The sequence below is a fragment of the Peromyscus californicus genome, unplaced genomic scaffold (genome assembly GCF_007827085.1).
Source record: "Peromyscus californicus insignis strain IS unplaced genomic scaffold, ASM782708v3 Scaffold_19__1_contigs__length_69161282, whole genome shotgun sequence".
NCBI lineage: Eukaryota > Metazoa > Chordata > Mammalia > Rodentia > Cricetidae > Peromyscus > Peromyscus californicus.
In genome coordinates, this window is record NW_026294491.1 from 9,333,898 (window position 1) to 9,349,251 (window position 15,354).

Below are 15,354 nucleotides of genomic sequence, written 5' to 3' on the forward strand. Positions count from 1 at the left end.
TTAGGATCTGTCCACTTCCTAGGGGCAATTAGCTACAGCTAATCAACTCTCTATGTCTCTCTCACACTCTCTCACACACACACAACAGCTCTGGGAGCTACAGAGATGGTTCACCACTGCCCGGCCACCTCGCTTTTTTTTTTTTTTTTTTTTTAATGCCTTTAATCCCAGCACTTGGGAGGCAGAGCCAGGCAGATCTCTGTGAGTTTGAGGACAGCCTGATCTACAGAGCAAGTTCCAGGACAGCTAGGACTGTTACACAGAGAAACCCTGTCTCGAAAAATCAATCAATCAATAAATAGACAGCATGAATTTATGGAGATCCATGGTATTGTAAGCTTGGGTGGGAATGGCTCTTGCCACATTTATCTGGTTGGTGGTGGTCATGGATTTATACTTTCTGCTTCTACTGCCTGATCAGGTGACCTGGGTGGGTAGACCCCTGGCCTAAGCAGGAATTCCTGTAACCTGTGCTCACATAAACACAGGCCACAGAAGATGACTTACGGGAGTGGGGTCTTGAGACTCGAACTCATGTCATTAGGCTTGGGAGCAAGCATCTGTACCCCCTGAACCGAACCACCTTACTGGCCCCAGAATTGCCCGAGACGTGGAGATGTCCTATCTACTGACCCAAGACAGTTCCTCTCCTACTTCAGCGTCCAACACTGTTTCCTTTCACAGGGCACTGCCCAGAGCAAGGACAGTGCCAGTACGGACCCGGTGGGCCCTGAGCCCCAGCTGCAGTGCTCAGGCAGTTTGAGTCTCTTCAGCGTCTGAAGTCTACATCCGGGGTATGTGGGGGAATGGTTCCAGCCAATCAGGATTCACCACACATTTCAAAAACTGGCCAGTCCACATTTCCCACTGGATTCAGCCTCATCGGAACACCAACAGCCAAGAGCTGTTGGGAACCCACTTCTGCAAGTTCCCACTGTGTTAAGAGGACCCAGAAATCGAATGGTCGGCTCACTAGGTGTGAGCTTTAGGGATGGTTTGGGTCACTTTGGGTAGCAACAAGAGGGTGAGCGATTTCAGCCATCAAAGGAAATAGCAGGTGATGAAGGTGCTGTGTGACCACGGCAGGACATCAGGCACGCATTGTCTTACCACTGTGACATTTATTCTGTGACAGAATAAAGGCCTCACTCTCACACACCACACCAAAACTCCACCGGTAACAAGCCTATATTTGAGAAACTTCACAACAGGTACACACACACACACTTTTGGAGATACGTGGCGGACTATCCCACCAGGATCTTGTCCACAGAAGTGGGCGCCTCCCACCCCCACAGTGGACCGCACGGGAGGCATCTTGGGAACCGAACAGGAGAAACAGGCAAGCAAGCAGAGAAAAAAAAAAACCCTGGGAGGAAGGCTGCTGTGGTTCTAGGAAAACCTCTTCTTTCATTGTATCATGATTCATTTGTAAAGAGGAAGTGGGTTCTGAGAAAAATACTTGAAATACTCTCTCAGGGGGAGAAGGCAGTTCTTCACCAGGGGGTCATCTTTCTGGGCGGCCATCTTGGCTCTGGTTCTGACTTGGCCTTCCAAGGACTGTTGCTCCTTTGGTGTCAGGGCCAAGTGTTTGCTACCAAGGAAAGAGTCACCTGTTAGAAATGTGGCACTGATAGAGCCGGGCGGTGGTGGCGCACGCCTTTAATCCCAGCACTCGGGAGGCAGAGGCAGGTGGATCTTTTGAGTTCGAGGCCAGCCTGGTCTACAGAGCGAGATCCAGGAAAGGTGCAAGCTACACAGAGAAATCCTGTCTCAAAAAACCAAAAAAAAAAAAAAAAAAAAAAAAGAAATTCGGCACTGGGCTGAGGGTGGGGTGGGGTGGGGAAACAAGATCCCCACAAGGTGAAGGTTGCCTGTGGTCTCTAGGGTGAGTGCCCTCAAGAGGACCTACCAGTGTCTCCACATCTTAAAGCAGAGGAGGAAGTGAATGGATGAATTGGGAACAGGCAGGGTTCCCAAAGACCAAACCTCTAATATCTCCCTTTCAAGACAGTATCTCACTATGTGGCCCTGGATGTCTGGGAACTTACTATGTAGACCAGTGAAATCCACCTGCTTCTGCTGGGATTAAAAGCAAAGGCATGAGCTGGGCGGTGGTGGCGCACGCCTTTAATCCCAGCACTTGGGAGGCCGAGGCAGGTGGATTTCTGTGAGTTCAAAGCCAGCCTGGTCTACAGAATGAGTTCCAGGACAGCCAGGGCTGTTACATAGAGAAATCCTATCTTGAAAAACCAAAAAAAAAAAAAAAAAAAAAAGCATGTGTCCTACTTCCCACTACACCCCAGCTGAGACCTTTGACCTTTGATTCAGCCCTGCATAGCCCCTTTTTGGTGTGAAGTGGGAGCCTAGAAGCTGCCAGGAGTGGATGTGAGCCATCCCAGGCAGTGACCCACACAGAGCAATGAGACCCTTCAAGGATGCACAGGCATTGTTCCCAGGAGGCCTGACAAGACGAACCCAGCTTACACATGGGGAAGCCCATGCCCCAGGGGCTCCTAGAGCATGTGAGCTTCATCCCGGAGTCCCCCTAGTATATGACACCTAGCACCCCCTTTCTGTGTGCCCAGCCCCCGGTATAGTTAAGGACCATCTCCATCTTTCTGGGGCAGACAGAAGCAATGAAGAGCATGGCAGTAAACATGTCCTCTACTTTCCCTCCATCCTACCCTGTCTTCCTGTGGACAGTGGTAATGTGGAGGCAGCCAATACACAAGCTGTCCATGAACTTAGCAAGATAATTCCTACTCCAGTGGGCAGGAGTCTTTTACCCCACTGTGAAGCCATCCTGTTTCCTCCAGGAGCCAAGTGACCCTAGGTATTAGGTGCAGGTGCACCTAGCCCTCAACTTCCTTTGGGGGCCCTAAATCAGAAAGGAGGTACCTCAATCAGAAAAGAGGTGGGACTGGGGCCCAGGAAGAAAGAAGCTGTCCCTCCATGCCCCAAACCTGGCAGGACCCCACAGGGGGCCAGGTGCCTCTCTTGCAAGTCACATGTACTAGGATTGGCAGGACCATCTCTGATTACTTTTTTTTTTTTTCTTTTTTGGTTTTTTTGAGACAGGGTTTCTCTGTGTAGCTTTGCGCCTTTCCTGGATCTCGCTCTGTAGACCAGGCTGGCCTCGAACTCACAGAGATCTGCCTGTCTCTGCCTCCCGAGTGCTGGGATTAAAGACGTGCGCCACCACTGCCCAGCCTGTGATTACTTCTAAAGCATGTTTGTTGTTCGGGAATAGAAGGCCTGTGTGTGATATACCTGATGTGTGACATGCCTGTGTGTGACAGGCTCATAGCTAGCAGTAGAGCCTGGCTCCTTTTGCCCATTGTCTAGCTCATTCACTGTCCCTCTCCTGCCCTGTTCCACAGTATCTATTGGGAAGGGACGGCAGGCAGGAGACCGTACCTTACTTAGAAGCATCCAAAAAGAATGTTTGAGCCGGGCGGTGGTGGCGCACGCCTTTAATCCCAGCACTCGGGAGGCAGAGCCAGGCGGATCTCTGTGAGTTCGAGGCCAGCCTGGACTACCAAGTGAGTTCCAGGAAAGGCGCAAAGCTGCACAGAGAAACCCTGTCTCGAAAAACCAAAAAAAAAAAAAAAAAAAAAAAAAAAAAAAAGAATGTTTGGGAGCGTATTGTCTCCTCAGCTCTACCTCAACCCAAGTCCTGAAAGTATCCAGGTGAGGGAACCTGGTGATACCTGACTGGCATAGTGACTAGGAGCCAGGAGAATGCTGGGATGGAGAGGTGGGTGGGAAGTTTCCAGAAACTCACTATAGGGCAGGAAAGGACACGACTTAGCAGTCTCAGAAGACACAAACTGGCTCAATCTACACACAGGTCTGTGAGCAAGTGGGTGTCTGTGTGTGGGTGTCTGAATGCACTAGGGAGTTGCGTCAGTATATATGAATGAGTGTGTGGGTGTGAGCATGAGTGTGTGCAGGGCAGGAGCTTCAGAAAGCTGGGTGGGGGTAACTGGCCTGCACAGTTTGAGAATGTGTCCTGAGGCCCATGGCTAGGAGTCTGGACTTCCCCCTGAGGGTGAGGGAACTCTTGTTCAGTCCTGAAGCAGGACTGTAAGGGAGTCCTGGAGGTAAGGGAGAGTCCCCTCAGTGCACAGGGACATGCTGAGCCACATTGTGTCCAGGGTTGTGGTGGACAAGAGGTTGCTCAGACACAGCCGGGTGGAGCGTGGAACTGTGTAGGCCTGGCTCTACCAGAATGTATGGTTTCCTCTGCCTCTGAGTCTTTAGCGTCCCCCCACCCTGAGAGGTACCTCTTCAATCCCGGGATGTTGCTCCACACCCGCACAGCATTCTGGAGGACTCTGCCGCGGATATTCTGGAGGGTCACAGGCTCCATCTGTGGGAGAAGAGGGGGCTCTCGGTCAGCGTGACACAAATGCAGTCTCCTCCCCGTGGGAAACCCATAGTCAACAGACCATCTAGGCTGGCCATGCCTCCTCCTCAGTGGCACTGCTCACAGGGCACTCGATTTTCCTTACAAGACTACAGACAACTAAAGCCTGGAGACCGCCTTGATCAGCTCTATAAAATTACTTTCTGTTGCTTCACTGAAATGGGTAATATTCTAGGATAAGGTAACTTTCCAAAATGCTGACCTCTGAAAAGACAGAAAATCTCTAGGCAGTGGTGGCACATGCCTTTAATCTCAACTCTTGGGAGGCAGAGGCAGGTGGATCTCTGAGTTCAAGGCCAGCCTGATCTATAGAGTGAGTTCTAGAACAGCCAGCGCTACACAGAGAAACCCTGTCTCAAAAAAAAAAAAAAAGCAAAAAAAAGCCAGGCAGTGGTGGGGCACGCCTTTAATCCCAGCACTCGGGAGGCAGAGCCAGGCGAATCTCTGTGAGTTCGAGTCCAGCCTGGTCTACAAAATGAGTTCCAGGACAGGCTCCAAAGTTACACAGAGAAACCTGGTCTCAAAACAACAACAACAACAAAAATAAATAATAAAAATAAAATCTTCATCGATGGGCTTCCATAGATTTTTCTTTCCTTCTTCTTCTTCTTCTTCTTCTTCTTCTTCTTCTTCTTCTTCTTCTTCTTCTTCTTCTTCTTCTTCTTCTCCTCCTCCTCCTCCTCCTCCTCCTCCTCCTCCTCCTCCTTTTTTTTTTTTCTTTTCAGGGAGGCAGGAGTGGATGGCAGTGAAGACAGAGTCTCACTCACCAGGCTGGCCTGGCACTTACTATATAGACCAGACAGGCCTCAGATTCAGAGATCCTCCTCTTCTGATAGGATTAAAAGCAAAAGCATGTGCCATTGCGCCCAGCTCACAATTTTTTGTTTGTTTTTTAAAGCTGTACCGAGCAATACAATTTCATAGAATTCTTTCACCACGTAAAATATTTCTATGAACCAGATTCAACACAGAAACAAAAACCTGACAAGGATCCCACAAAAGAGAAAACCACAGACCAACCTCCTCTTGCACTTGTCGACTCAAAAAGTCCTACCTATAAAACACTTTCCGCAGGCTTCAGCCACGGGCTAAAAGAACGTACTGCGGTCAAGTGGACTTTCCTAGGAATGCAAGGATAGTTCATTCCCAGCAGCTCTAACCATATGCTATAGCCCATTAATGGATGCGGGGAGGTGGGGGTGGGGAGAGGAGATCTGGCCATCTCAAATGTTAAAAAGAACACAGGATGCTGCACCTTTAATCCCAGCACTTGACAAGCAGAGCTTCTCATTCCTGACTGATTTTTCTGTCTGAGTACCCAGGGAAATTGTCTGGTGCCTATGGACCCCCACCCTCTCTACTCCCGCAGTAGGCCAAGTTCCCCAACCTGCCATTGTGTCTCCTCCTGGGAGGTGAGGACACAACATGCTTCTTCCTTCCTCACTGTCTCTCATCTCCTATATTCAAGACGTCAGTCAGTCATTCCTCACCCTCCACAGCTATCCCCGACACACAGGCCCAAATCGGCTCTGAAGGGAACTGAGCCCTGGGCCCCACGGGGTGCCCACACTGATGGTGAGAGTTCAGGTAAAAAGGAGCGAACAGGCTGTCCAGAATGAGCGCACACAAACTCGTGGGCGTGCATGGAGTGGGCATGCATGTCATGCGGAATGTGTGGTGGGTGGGAGTGGATGTGTTCATGTGTGCGGGCTGAAAGGGGAGGGGAGGAGGGGACATGGATCTGGGTGGCTGTGACTTGCATGCACAGAAGTAGTGTAGGAGGAGGGGGGTTGCACTGCAAGGCTGTCCCTGTAGGGGCCAGTGTCCTGAAAATTTGCAGTCTGTGTCACAGGTGCCCAATGTCCTTGTGGCCCCCGCACACACGAGGGCAGCAGAGGCCTCAGGAGTGAGAGTCCCAGAGCTGGATACAGGCTAAGCTCCTACCGCCAGGTACACTCACCTGGAGGAAGCGGGTTGTGGTGACTTGGTCATCCTCAGTCAGCAGCAGACTGTCCACAAACAGCCAGAAGAAAGGCCGCTGACTCCCTGGGTGTGGGCGCGCATACTGCAGGATCCGGTGGAATTGGAACATGTACCAGCCTGTCATGAACCAGGGGGAGGGCCAGTTCAGATGGCGAGGGCCAGGACCACACCTTTGCAGATGCTGAGCACCTCTGCTCTCCCATTGTGGAGATGGGAACACAAGTGTCCATTTAGTCTAGAACTCACCCATCAGCACACTGAGCATGTGTAAGTTCACCTGTCAGTTATAGCCCAGGGAAGCTAGTTTTAAAATGCAGAGTGTGTGATTTCTGCCCTGTCTGAAGGCTGAGGGGGCATGAGGTGATGCGGAGACATAAGAGAGGACAGGGTAGAGGTGACAGGGTTGAAGACAAGATTCTCAGGTGAAAACAGCCCATTTCTTGAAACTTACCAGGGCAGCGGTCACAAGAGCAACCTAGAGGCTGTGTTGAGCCATACACGAGGTCAAAGGGGCCCCATCTCTCCACCTAAGGAACACACACATGGCTATTTATGGGATAAGGATGGCTCAAAGCTAAGTGCTCTCCCACCGGTGGCCTCTGCACCCCACTCATCTCCCCAATGATGTACCTTGTGGGTGACCCAAACAGACCTCCTAACTAAGCCTTGGGGCCCACTTAGGCAGAGATACCCAGACACCAATGGCTCTCAGGAGAAGCCCAAACAGTGGTAGCCTGAGAACATTCCATATCTGAGATTCTTCCTCAGATAACTGTTGCCTTTAAAAGGGGGGGCCAGTCCTGGAGGGAGAACACATGCTCATTCAGCCTGTGGGATTCCGTATCCTTCTGGGAAACTGCGGATTGTGCTGGGGTCAGTAACTGGGAGCAGCAGGCAGCAGGGGGACGCCATAAACAATTCCCACTTAATAAGCAGATGGGGTCACTAGCTGGTCAGTTAGGAAGAAAATGAAACAGTCAGCCCCAACTCTGCCTCAAGTGCAGACCAATAAGGATCCTTCCATTTACCCAAGTGGCCCAAGGTCCCTCTCCAGAGCCCAGAGAACCCCTGCTTCATCAACTGCCTCTCGAGCCCTGGGTATTCTTTTAAAAAAAAGTTCTGCCTGGCAGGGGTGCACCCCTTTAATCCCAGCCCTCGGGAGGGAGAGGCAGGCGGGTCTCTCTGAGTTCAAGGCCAGCCTGGTGTGCAGAGCAAGTTCCAGGACAGCCATACCTGCAGAGAAATCCTGTCTTGAAAAACCAAAAACAGAAGAATTATTTAGGGGCTAGAGAGATGGCTCAGAGGTTAGGAGCACTGGCTGCTCCTCCAGAGGCCCCGAGTTCAATTCCCAGCAACCACACGGTGGCTCACAACCATCTATAATGAGACCTGATGCCCTCTTTTGGAGTACAGGCATACATGCAGACAGAACACTGTAAACATAATAAATCTTTAAAAAGAAAAAAGAAAAGAAAAAAGAAAAAAAAGAGTTCCTAAGATATCCAAGCATGATTTCCCCAATCTAGAATAGGCCCCCACTTTCTTGGAATTTCTCTCAGTAGTTGCCTGACTTCTAAATTAGGCCCCAACTTCTTGGCTCTTCTTGTTCTCTATATCCCCAACTTCTCTACCTGGGATCCTCCAGGGGCAATGACTGGTTGGGATCTGGCCAGAGAGAGTGATCAGGGTTCTGGGTTAAAGACCAACACCCCAACTGTCTACATGAAGGAGGTCCAAATGCAACTTGCCCCCTCCCCCCGTCCAGTGCCCTCAGGAGGAGCGGAAGAGGGTCCCACACAGGGACAAGACAACACCAGATTTGCATTTGGAAGATGTTTTCAGACAGCTGGGGTCTGCTCAGCTCCAGACTTGTAACAATGGGAGGGTGGGGTAGGGCTGAGCCTCTCTACCCATGCATATCCCCCATCGTAGGAAGCAGAGACTAGCCATGTGGCTTTCAAGACCTCTGGCTGCTTGCCCTGATCAGGGCCGAGGGCCAAACAGAGGTCAGAAAAGCATTCCACTCCCACCTCCCTCTGTGAGGCACAACAGTGGTGACCGCACTGGAGCTGGCGCCCGCCAGAACCCCGTACCAGAACCCCGTGCCAGAACCCCGTACCAGAACCCCGTACCAGAACCCCGTGCCAGGACCCCGTACCAGGACCCCGTGCCAGAACCCCGTACCAGGACCCCGTACCAGGACCCCGTGCCAGGACCCCGTACCAGAACCCCGTACCAGAACCCCGTGCCAGAACCCCGTGCCAGAACCCCGTACCAGAACCCCGTGCCAGGACCCCGTACCAGGACCCCGTGCCAGAACCCCGTACCAGGACCCCGTACCAGGACCCCGTGCCAGGACCCCGTGCCAGGACCCCGTGCCAGAACCCCGTACCAGAACCCCGTACCAGAACCCCGTACCAGAACCCCGTACCAGAACCCCGTACCAGAAGAACCCCGTACCAGAACCCCGTACCAGAACCCCGTGCCAGAACCCCGTGCCAGAACCCCGTACCAGAACCCCGTGCCAGAACCCCGTACCAGAACCCCGTACCAGAACCCCGTACCAGAACCCCGTACCAGAAGAACCCCGTGCCAGAACCCCGTACCAGAACCCCGTACCAGAACCCCGTACCAGGACCCCGTACCAGAACCCCGTACCAGAACCCCGTACCAGAACCCCGTACCAGAACCCCGTACCAGAACCCCGTACCAGAACCCCATGCTGGTCCAAGCAGGACTTCGCACCCTGCATGCTCCTTCCTGTCCCTCCCTCCCTCCCTCCCTCCCTCCCTCCCTCCCTCCCTCGCCCCTCTCTCTCTCCCTCCTATTCCCCCCTCTCTCCTTCTTGCTCCTCCCCCCCCCCAGGCCCCATAAGGCCACTTGCACACCTGGCCTTGGCAGCCCCGCCCCACCCCACCCCCCAACTTACATCTCTCCTCACAACATTCGTGACATCTTCCACGTACTTCAGCCTTCCTCCTTCAGAACCAGAGCCTCTTTCCAGAAAGCCCAAACTCTCTAGCTCTGGAGGGAGGACAGACAGACAAGATGGACAGAGAGCAGACATGGGCTCTGTCCCCCGCAGAGTGGGGGATGGATCCATGACAGTGCAACTTTTCTGTCATGGAGCAGCAGCTTGATCTTTTCCAGTATCAAGAGCCCAGGGCAAACGTCCTGCATGTTGATTTATGAAAGTCAAGAAATTTGTTGCAAAACTCTGCATTTCTGAACCATGCTCTCACTTGCTGGCTCAGGCAATCAGTGGGCTGTGACATCCATAATGGTGTCCTTCTTGAATCAAAGAGGTGACATACAGAGTAGGTGCATTTCCTTCAGACCCCGAGAATTAGAGCTTGGGTAAGTTGAGCCCTTGCTGGGCGTCCTTAAGGTATAGTGATATAATTATAACTACCACATGGAGCCCTTGTGACACACTGTGGGGTCACTTGGACACTCTCCTGGTATCCTGAGTGGGATATGATTTAGCCAGAAAACAGAGTACCTTTAGGGCTCTGAGCTTGCTAGGCACATGAAGGTCAGAGCAGTCCAAGGGACAGGACTCAGGGAGAAGAATAGTCAGGTTGGGAGATTCAGGTACAGAAAGAGGAGACAGGAAGGTGTGGAGGCTGGGGGAGCCAGTGCATGATTGGGCCAGGGCTGCCAGAACCCAGCCTCGGCATCAACAGTAGTTCCCATCCACCCTGGCAGGCTTGCCCCTTCCCTATTCCTGCCTCCTCCTGTTGGGGAACTGGGTCCTCGTCTGGGTTCCAGCTCTCTGGTCCTTTTCACCTTCCCTCCCGCTTGGGCACACAGTTGGGGGATTTCTTTGGATACCTTTTTGGGATACTCAGTTCTCTCAGCTCAAGGAGTCTGAGGAAGAAGTTGGACGGGCATTCTATTCTCAATCCCTGCTCCACATCTCAGATGCCCAGGGGTAGCCTAACAGCCAGGTAGAGGACCCCAGAACACTCTGAGCTCCCCCCCCCCCGGCCCCCCGCGCGCCCGACCCTCCCACATGTACGCACGCACTTCTGGAGAGTCACTTGACGAGAGGACACTCACCTTTCTCAATATTCCCGAAGAGGCTCAGTACCCGCACCGGCTGTCTCTTCCAAGCAGACACTGGCTTGTACATCTCCAGAGGGCTTGCCTGGAAAAGAAATTGAAGAAACAGAGAGAGAGAAAAAAAGGGTTAGAGGATAGTTAAGTGGCTCCTACAGTAAGTAGTCTTTCCACGGATGGACAGACAGGACTCAACCGAAAGCCACCTGGGACTCGTTTGCCAAGGCCTGGCTGACCCTGGAGGGACCAGCACTGTCCATCCCTCCCTGGAGGCCAACTCCACCCACTCCCCAGGACTAGGTCTCTTGCCTGGACCCTCACATATCGGGAAGCAGGGTATGGTTTCTCTGAAGTTAGAGGGTAATAGATACTAGCAGAGGAGAGCTCGGTCTGTAGGTCTCAGGCTCCAAGACTCCAGGAGAACAAAACCATTCCCATAGCCCAGCAGCCTGAAACCCAGGTGCCACCGGCGCTGGTGGCCTCTGAGGCTTCAGAGAACCATCCCAGGCCTCTCCCAGCAGCTGGACTCAGCACACTGTGGCTCTGACTGGCTGTGTGCTGCCTCTGCCTTCCTCACTAGATTTTTCCTGCATGTCTCAAGGTCCTACAACTCCCTTCTTTTACAAGGATGCCCCCGCTACATACATGCAGAGACCACCTCCCTCCAAACTGCTCTTATCTCAAGCTCAGCCAAGCGACACCACAAAGACCCCACTTCCAAATCAAGTTGTGTTTTCAGGTCCCTGGTTTATGACCTTGACAGATGTTTCAGGGAGAGAAGACACACAAGTCCAGTCTTCTGCACCTTTGACTGTTCTGACCCCTCTGGGCTTCACCCTTGAGACGGCAGCCATGGCTGCACATGGGATGCCATGTTGGCTAAGCATTCAAGCCAATGTGATGGACTTATTGTATGTCTGTGGAGGTGGCTCCTGTCCTACTTGTGACTGGTAATCATCCCTAGGCTTGTAAGAAACGAAATGATGACCAAGGATGCAACTCAGTTGGTAAAGAGCATGTGGAGCCTACGGCCCTGGGTTCAGTCCTTGTAAATGTGGTGCCTGTAATCCCAGGACTCAGGAGCAGAGGATCATTGAGTTCAAGGTCATCCTCAGCTACAAAGTGAGTTGGAGGCCAACCTGGGCTACCTGAGACCCTCACAACAAAATAGCAGTGATACCTGCTCTCCAACCGAGAAGGGGCATTATGGCAAAAGCCTTATCCGGTGATGGAGTATGTGTATCCAGCCCTGGGTGGTCCTTACCCCCTCTAGATCATGGAAGGCCTTCAGCTGGTGCCGCCACCTCTTTCGCCTCTGCAGCAGCCCGCTCCGAGTGAAAGGCAGGCACAGGAAGCAAACCCAGCACGCCATGGCGTTGATTCGCTCTGAAGTCCCGGGGCCCACCAGGATATCCACACACTCAAAACAGTAACATCTAGAGTCAAACCGAGAACCATGGTGACCTGAGTCATACTGCCATGAGGACCGCAAGGCAGGCCAGCACCTTGTTCGGGAGGGGACCGTATGTTTCTCTCTGGGCTCATCAGAGGAGGCGCTAGTGCTGCTCTCAGTGCTGGGTGGGTGAGGCTGGATGCAGGCTGGGAAGGGGAACTCAACAACAGAAGACGTGAGGTAGATGTCCCCAAAACAGCGGACCTCACTACCTTAAGCCCTTCCCACAACTCTGAAGCCTGTACACATGTTTTTTTTATGAGAAAAACCATATACAGGAGCAGCTGGCTGGGAAGGGGACCCTTGAAGTCGGGGATATAAAGAGGGGGAGATGTTCAGGACAGGGCAGGGACCAGCATGGATGGAGCTCAGGATGGTGTTTCAACAACTGAAGGTGAATGTGCCACCCGTGTCCTGAACAGTCCCAGTCATGGCACATGAGGTAGATCTTCAGCACCTGTTTCTCATATTGGGGGTGGTTCTTTTGGGAAGAGCAAAGGGAGGTTGTGGCCCGCCTCACCTGGTACAGTCGGGGCTCTCACAGATGAACAAGGTGTGCCCTGAGCAGCAGATGGAGCAGTAGCTCTGGTGCCCATCCTCATCATAAAGGAAGATGGTCTTCAGGAACGTGTCCTGAGCAGGGAAGCAAAAGGCTGTGTGTGATCTCGCCCTCCAGTGCCAAGTAAGTCCCACTGCCTCCCTGCTTACCTTACACGAGGCACATATGCCCCCCTCAAATAAGGGGTGCTGCGTATGCACCTGGAGACTTCCACAACAGAGGCAGATGTCTAGAGAGAATGCAGAGGGAAAATCAGGGGCAAAGACTTAACAAAAGTGGCCCAAGGACCCTGAGAGAGATCAGGGAAGACCCAAGAAGTGTGTGTCAGGGTTATAGATCGGAAGACTTGATGGGAAAACGAAACGCCCCAAATGAAGGGCAGACATCTCCAAACCCCAGATGGCTTTTTGCAGACCTGACATGTTGGTCCTAAAATGCCCGTGGAAACCCAAGGGCTCCCATATCGGCCAATCCAGAGAAATAGATCACTGGCTGAGGAAATTGGAGTCCCTATGAATGGATACACATTAAAAAAAAATTATTTATTTTATGTATACGAGTGCTCTTTCTGCATGTATGCCTTTATGCCAGGAGAGGGCGTCAGAGCCCACTATAGATAGTCGTGAGCTACCACGTGGGTGCTGGGAATTGAACTCAGGACCTCTAGAAGAGCAGCCAGTACTCTTAACCACTAAGCCATTTCTCCGGCCCCCAGATACCCATTTTCATTTTCCTTTTTCCCCCTTTCTCTTTCTGACAAGGTCACGTATATCTCAAGCTGGCTTCAACCTCACTAAAGGTGACCTTGAATTTCTGGTTCTCCCATCTTTATCTCCTGAATGTTGGGTTACAGGGTGTGTCGCCACACCCATTCCACAGGGTGCTGATGGAACCTAGGGCTTCCTGCAAGATGAGAAGACACTCGACTGAAAACTCAGCAGAGTCTCAAATTGGACTGTAGTCGTGGATGACGTAAACACACAATTTTTTGTGAGGGTGGAGTGGGATTCAAGACAGGGTTTCTCTGTGTAGTCCTGGAACTCGCTCCATAGACCAGGCTGGCCTCAGACTCAGAGATCCTTTTGCTTCCGCCTCTTGAGTGCTGGGATTAGTGGTGTGCACCACCATGCCCAGCCCAGATACACAAAAAATTTCAACCATGTACTTAAAACAAATCTGGGGCTGCGGTGGGAGATGGGGAGAGAACATCCCATGGGCGCCAGGATTGTTCTCCGCCTTCTGGGATGGCTAAGTAAGGCTGAAGCAGGCCTTTCTAGTGTGACTGACACCCTGTTTTGTTGGGTCACAAGCAAGTATGCAAACTTACCCTCGATGTTCCGTCGATTCACAGTGACTTCATACCTGATGATCTCTGGAAGAGAAAAAAATAAGTAGCCTCCTTCCTCTGGCTCCTCATTGAAACATGCACCGTAAACTTGTCTTCTGAAGTGACTGGGACACAAGGAATCCCCCCACACACACACTGAATACCTGCCTTTGTCTGGGGTGGGGGCATCCTGAATGATACAGGAACATTCCGTGCATTGCCTGACTCTGAGGTTCTCATCCAAGAGATAAGTTCATTACTTGGGTGGGGCCTTACCTCTGCCTGGTGGAGGTGAGGTTAAGGACCGTAGCTCCCTGGAGTCTTCCAGTACGACGTCCATGCTATCCTCATCATTCAGGCTCGGGGCTGGAGATGGAGACAGCGTCATCCCAGGGAGGCCACATAGGGACACAAGACACATGCAGGAAAAACAGTCAGCTACCTGTAGTCAATACAGGGGTCAAGGGACCCACTAGACTGCCCAGTCAAGCCATGGTGACATCCACCCACCCATCTGGGAATTAGGGACAAGAAAAACTGCAACATCAGCTTTGAAGTACTTGGTAGAAGAGAGTGAGCCCTATGAGATACCCTTCACCCATCCAATCCCAGCCACCGTGTGTTTTCAGGTGGAGCATACATGTGGATACCCCAGCGTCCGTGTGGCCCTGCCTCCTTCTGTACCTGATAGACCCCTCTAGGACTCATTCCCACCTTCTAGTGAAGATCCAGAGTCCCTGCTAAGGACCCTGTGGAGTAAGAGGAGGAAAGGGAAGAAGAGGAGGGGAGAGGGAAAGGAAGAAAGAAACCTGAGGATCTTACAGGGTTTCGGCCACTGCTCTTCCAGGTGGCTGGTAGAGTCCGGGCTAGAACTGTCCAGAGTCTCCAGATCCCAGGTTCCAAGGGCCTTGGGGCAAGAAGAAGAATTCTCCTGGGAACCCATGAAGGTTGTCTGCTAGAAGGATCTGTGTCGAAGGAATGGCGGGTGGCTGGAGATTTCAGGAGGTGTGTCAGCAGAGTCGTCAGAACCCTGCAATGCAATGAGAGTTGATGGGAGGGGGGTGTAAGGTGCTCGGATGGGTTCTCTTGGGGTCTAGTGGGGAATTATGGAGAGGAAGAGAAAGGGAACGTTAAAAGGGACCTTAAGGCAGGTACGGATAAGAGCGAAGTGCTGGATGGAGCCTATTAAGGGCCTGGGATGGTGGGGTTGAGGGTGTGGGGGCAGGCACTCAGGGGCGGGGCTTAAGGAGCCCAGCACGTGTGGGGGGTGGATTCAGGGAAGAAGTGGGGGTGGGGTGGATGGGGGCGGGGCTGAAGGGGCTCAGGGAACCTTGTGAGTGGGAGAGGGGTTCAGGGTAGGGGTGGGGGAGGGAAAGAGTTCAGAGGAGGGGGTTATGGAATACTGTAGGAGGGCGACTCAGGGCTGAAATGAGGTGGGGGTGGGGGAAGGGAGGTGCTAGGCCTCACACACACATTGAGGTTAGGGAGCTGGGAGGTAGGGTTCCTGATTGTGTAGAGGCTTCCTACCTGGCTTAAAG

General features: G+C 52.4%; 1 protein-coding gene across 1 annotated transcript; it reads right to left on the minus strand.

Moving 5' to 3' along the window:
- Positions 1 to 1,245: 1,245 nt before the first annotated feature.
- On the minus strand, positions 1,246 to 14,759 carry Dnmt3l (DNA methyltransferase 3 like). The gene is made up of 12 exons (XM_052743875.1): positions 14,639 to 14,759; positions 14,093 to 14,182; positions 13,817 to 13,861; positions 12,639 to 12,718; positions 12,451 to 12,563; positions 11,742 to 11,913; positions 10,478 to 10,565; positions 9,345 to 9,439; positions 6,867 to 6,942; positions 6,393 to 6,532; positions 4,290 to 4,375; positions 1,246 to 1,594 (listed from the first exon to the last, which is right to left on the minus strand). The coding sequence occupies exons 1-12, from the start codon at positions 14,757 to 14,759 to the stop codon at positions 1,426 to 1,428; spliced, it is 1,275 nt and encodes a 424-aa protein (XP_052599835.1). The 3' UTR covers positions 1,246 to 1,425.
- Between the last annotated feature and the right edge of the window lie 595 nt (positions 14,760 to 15,354).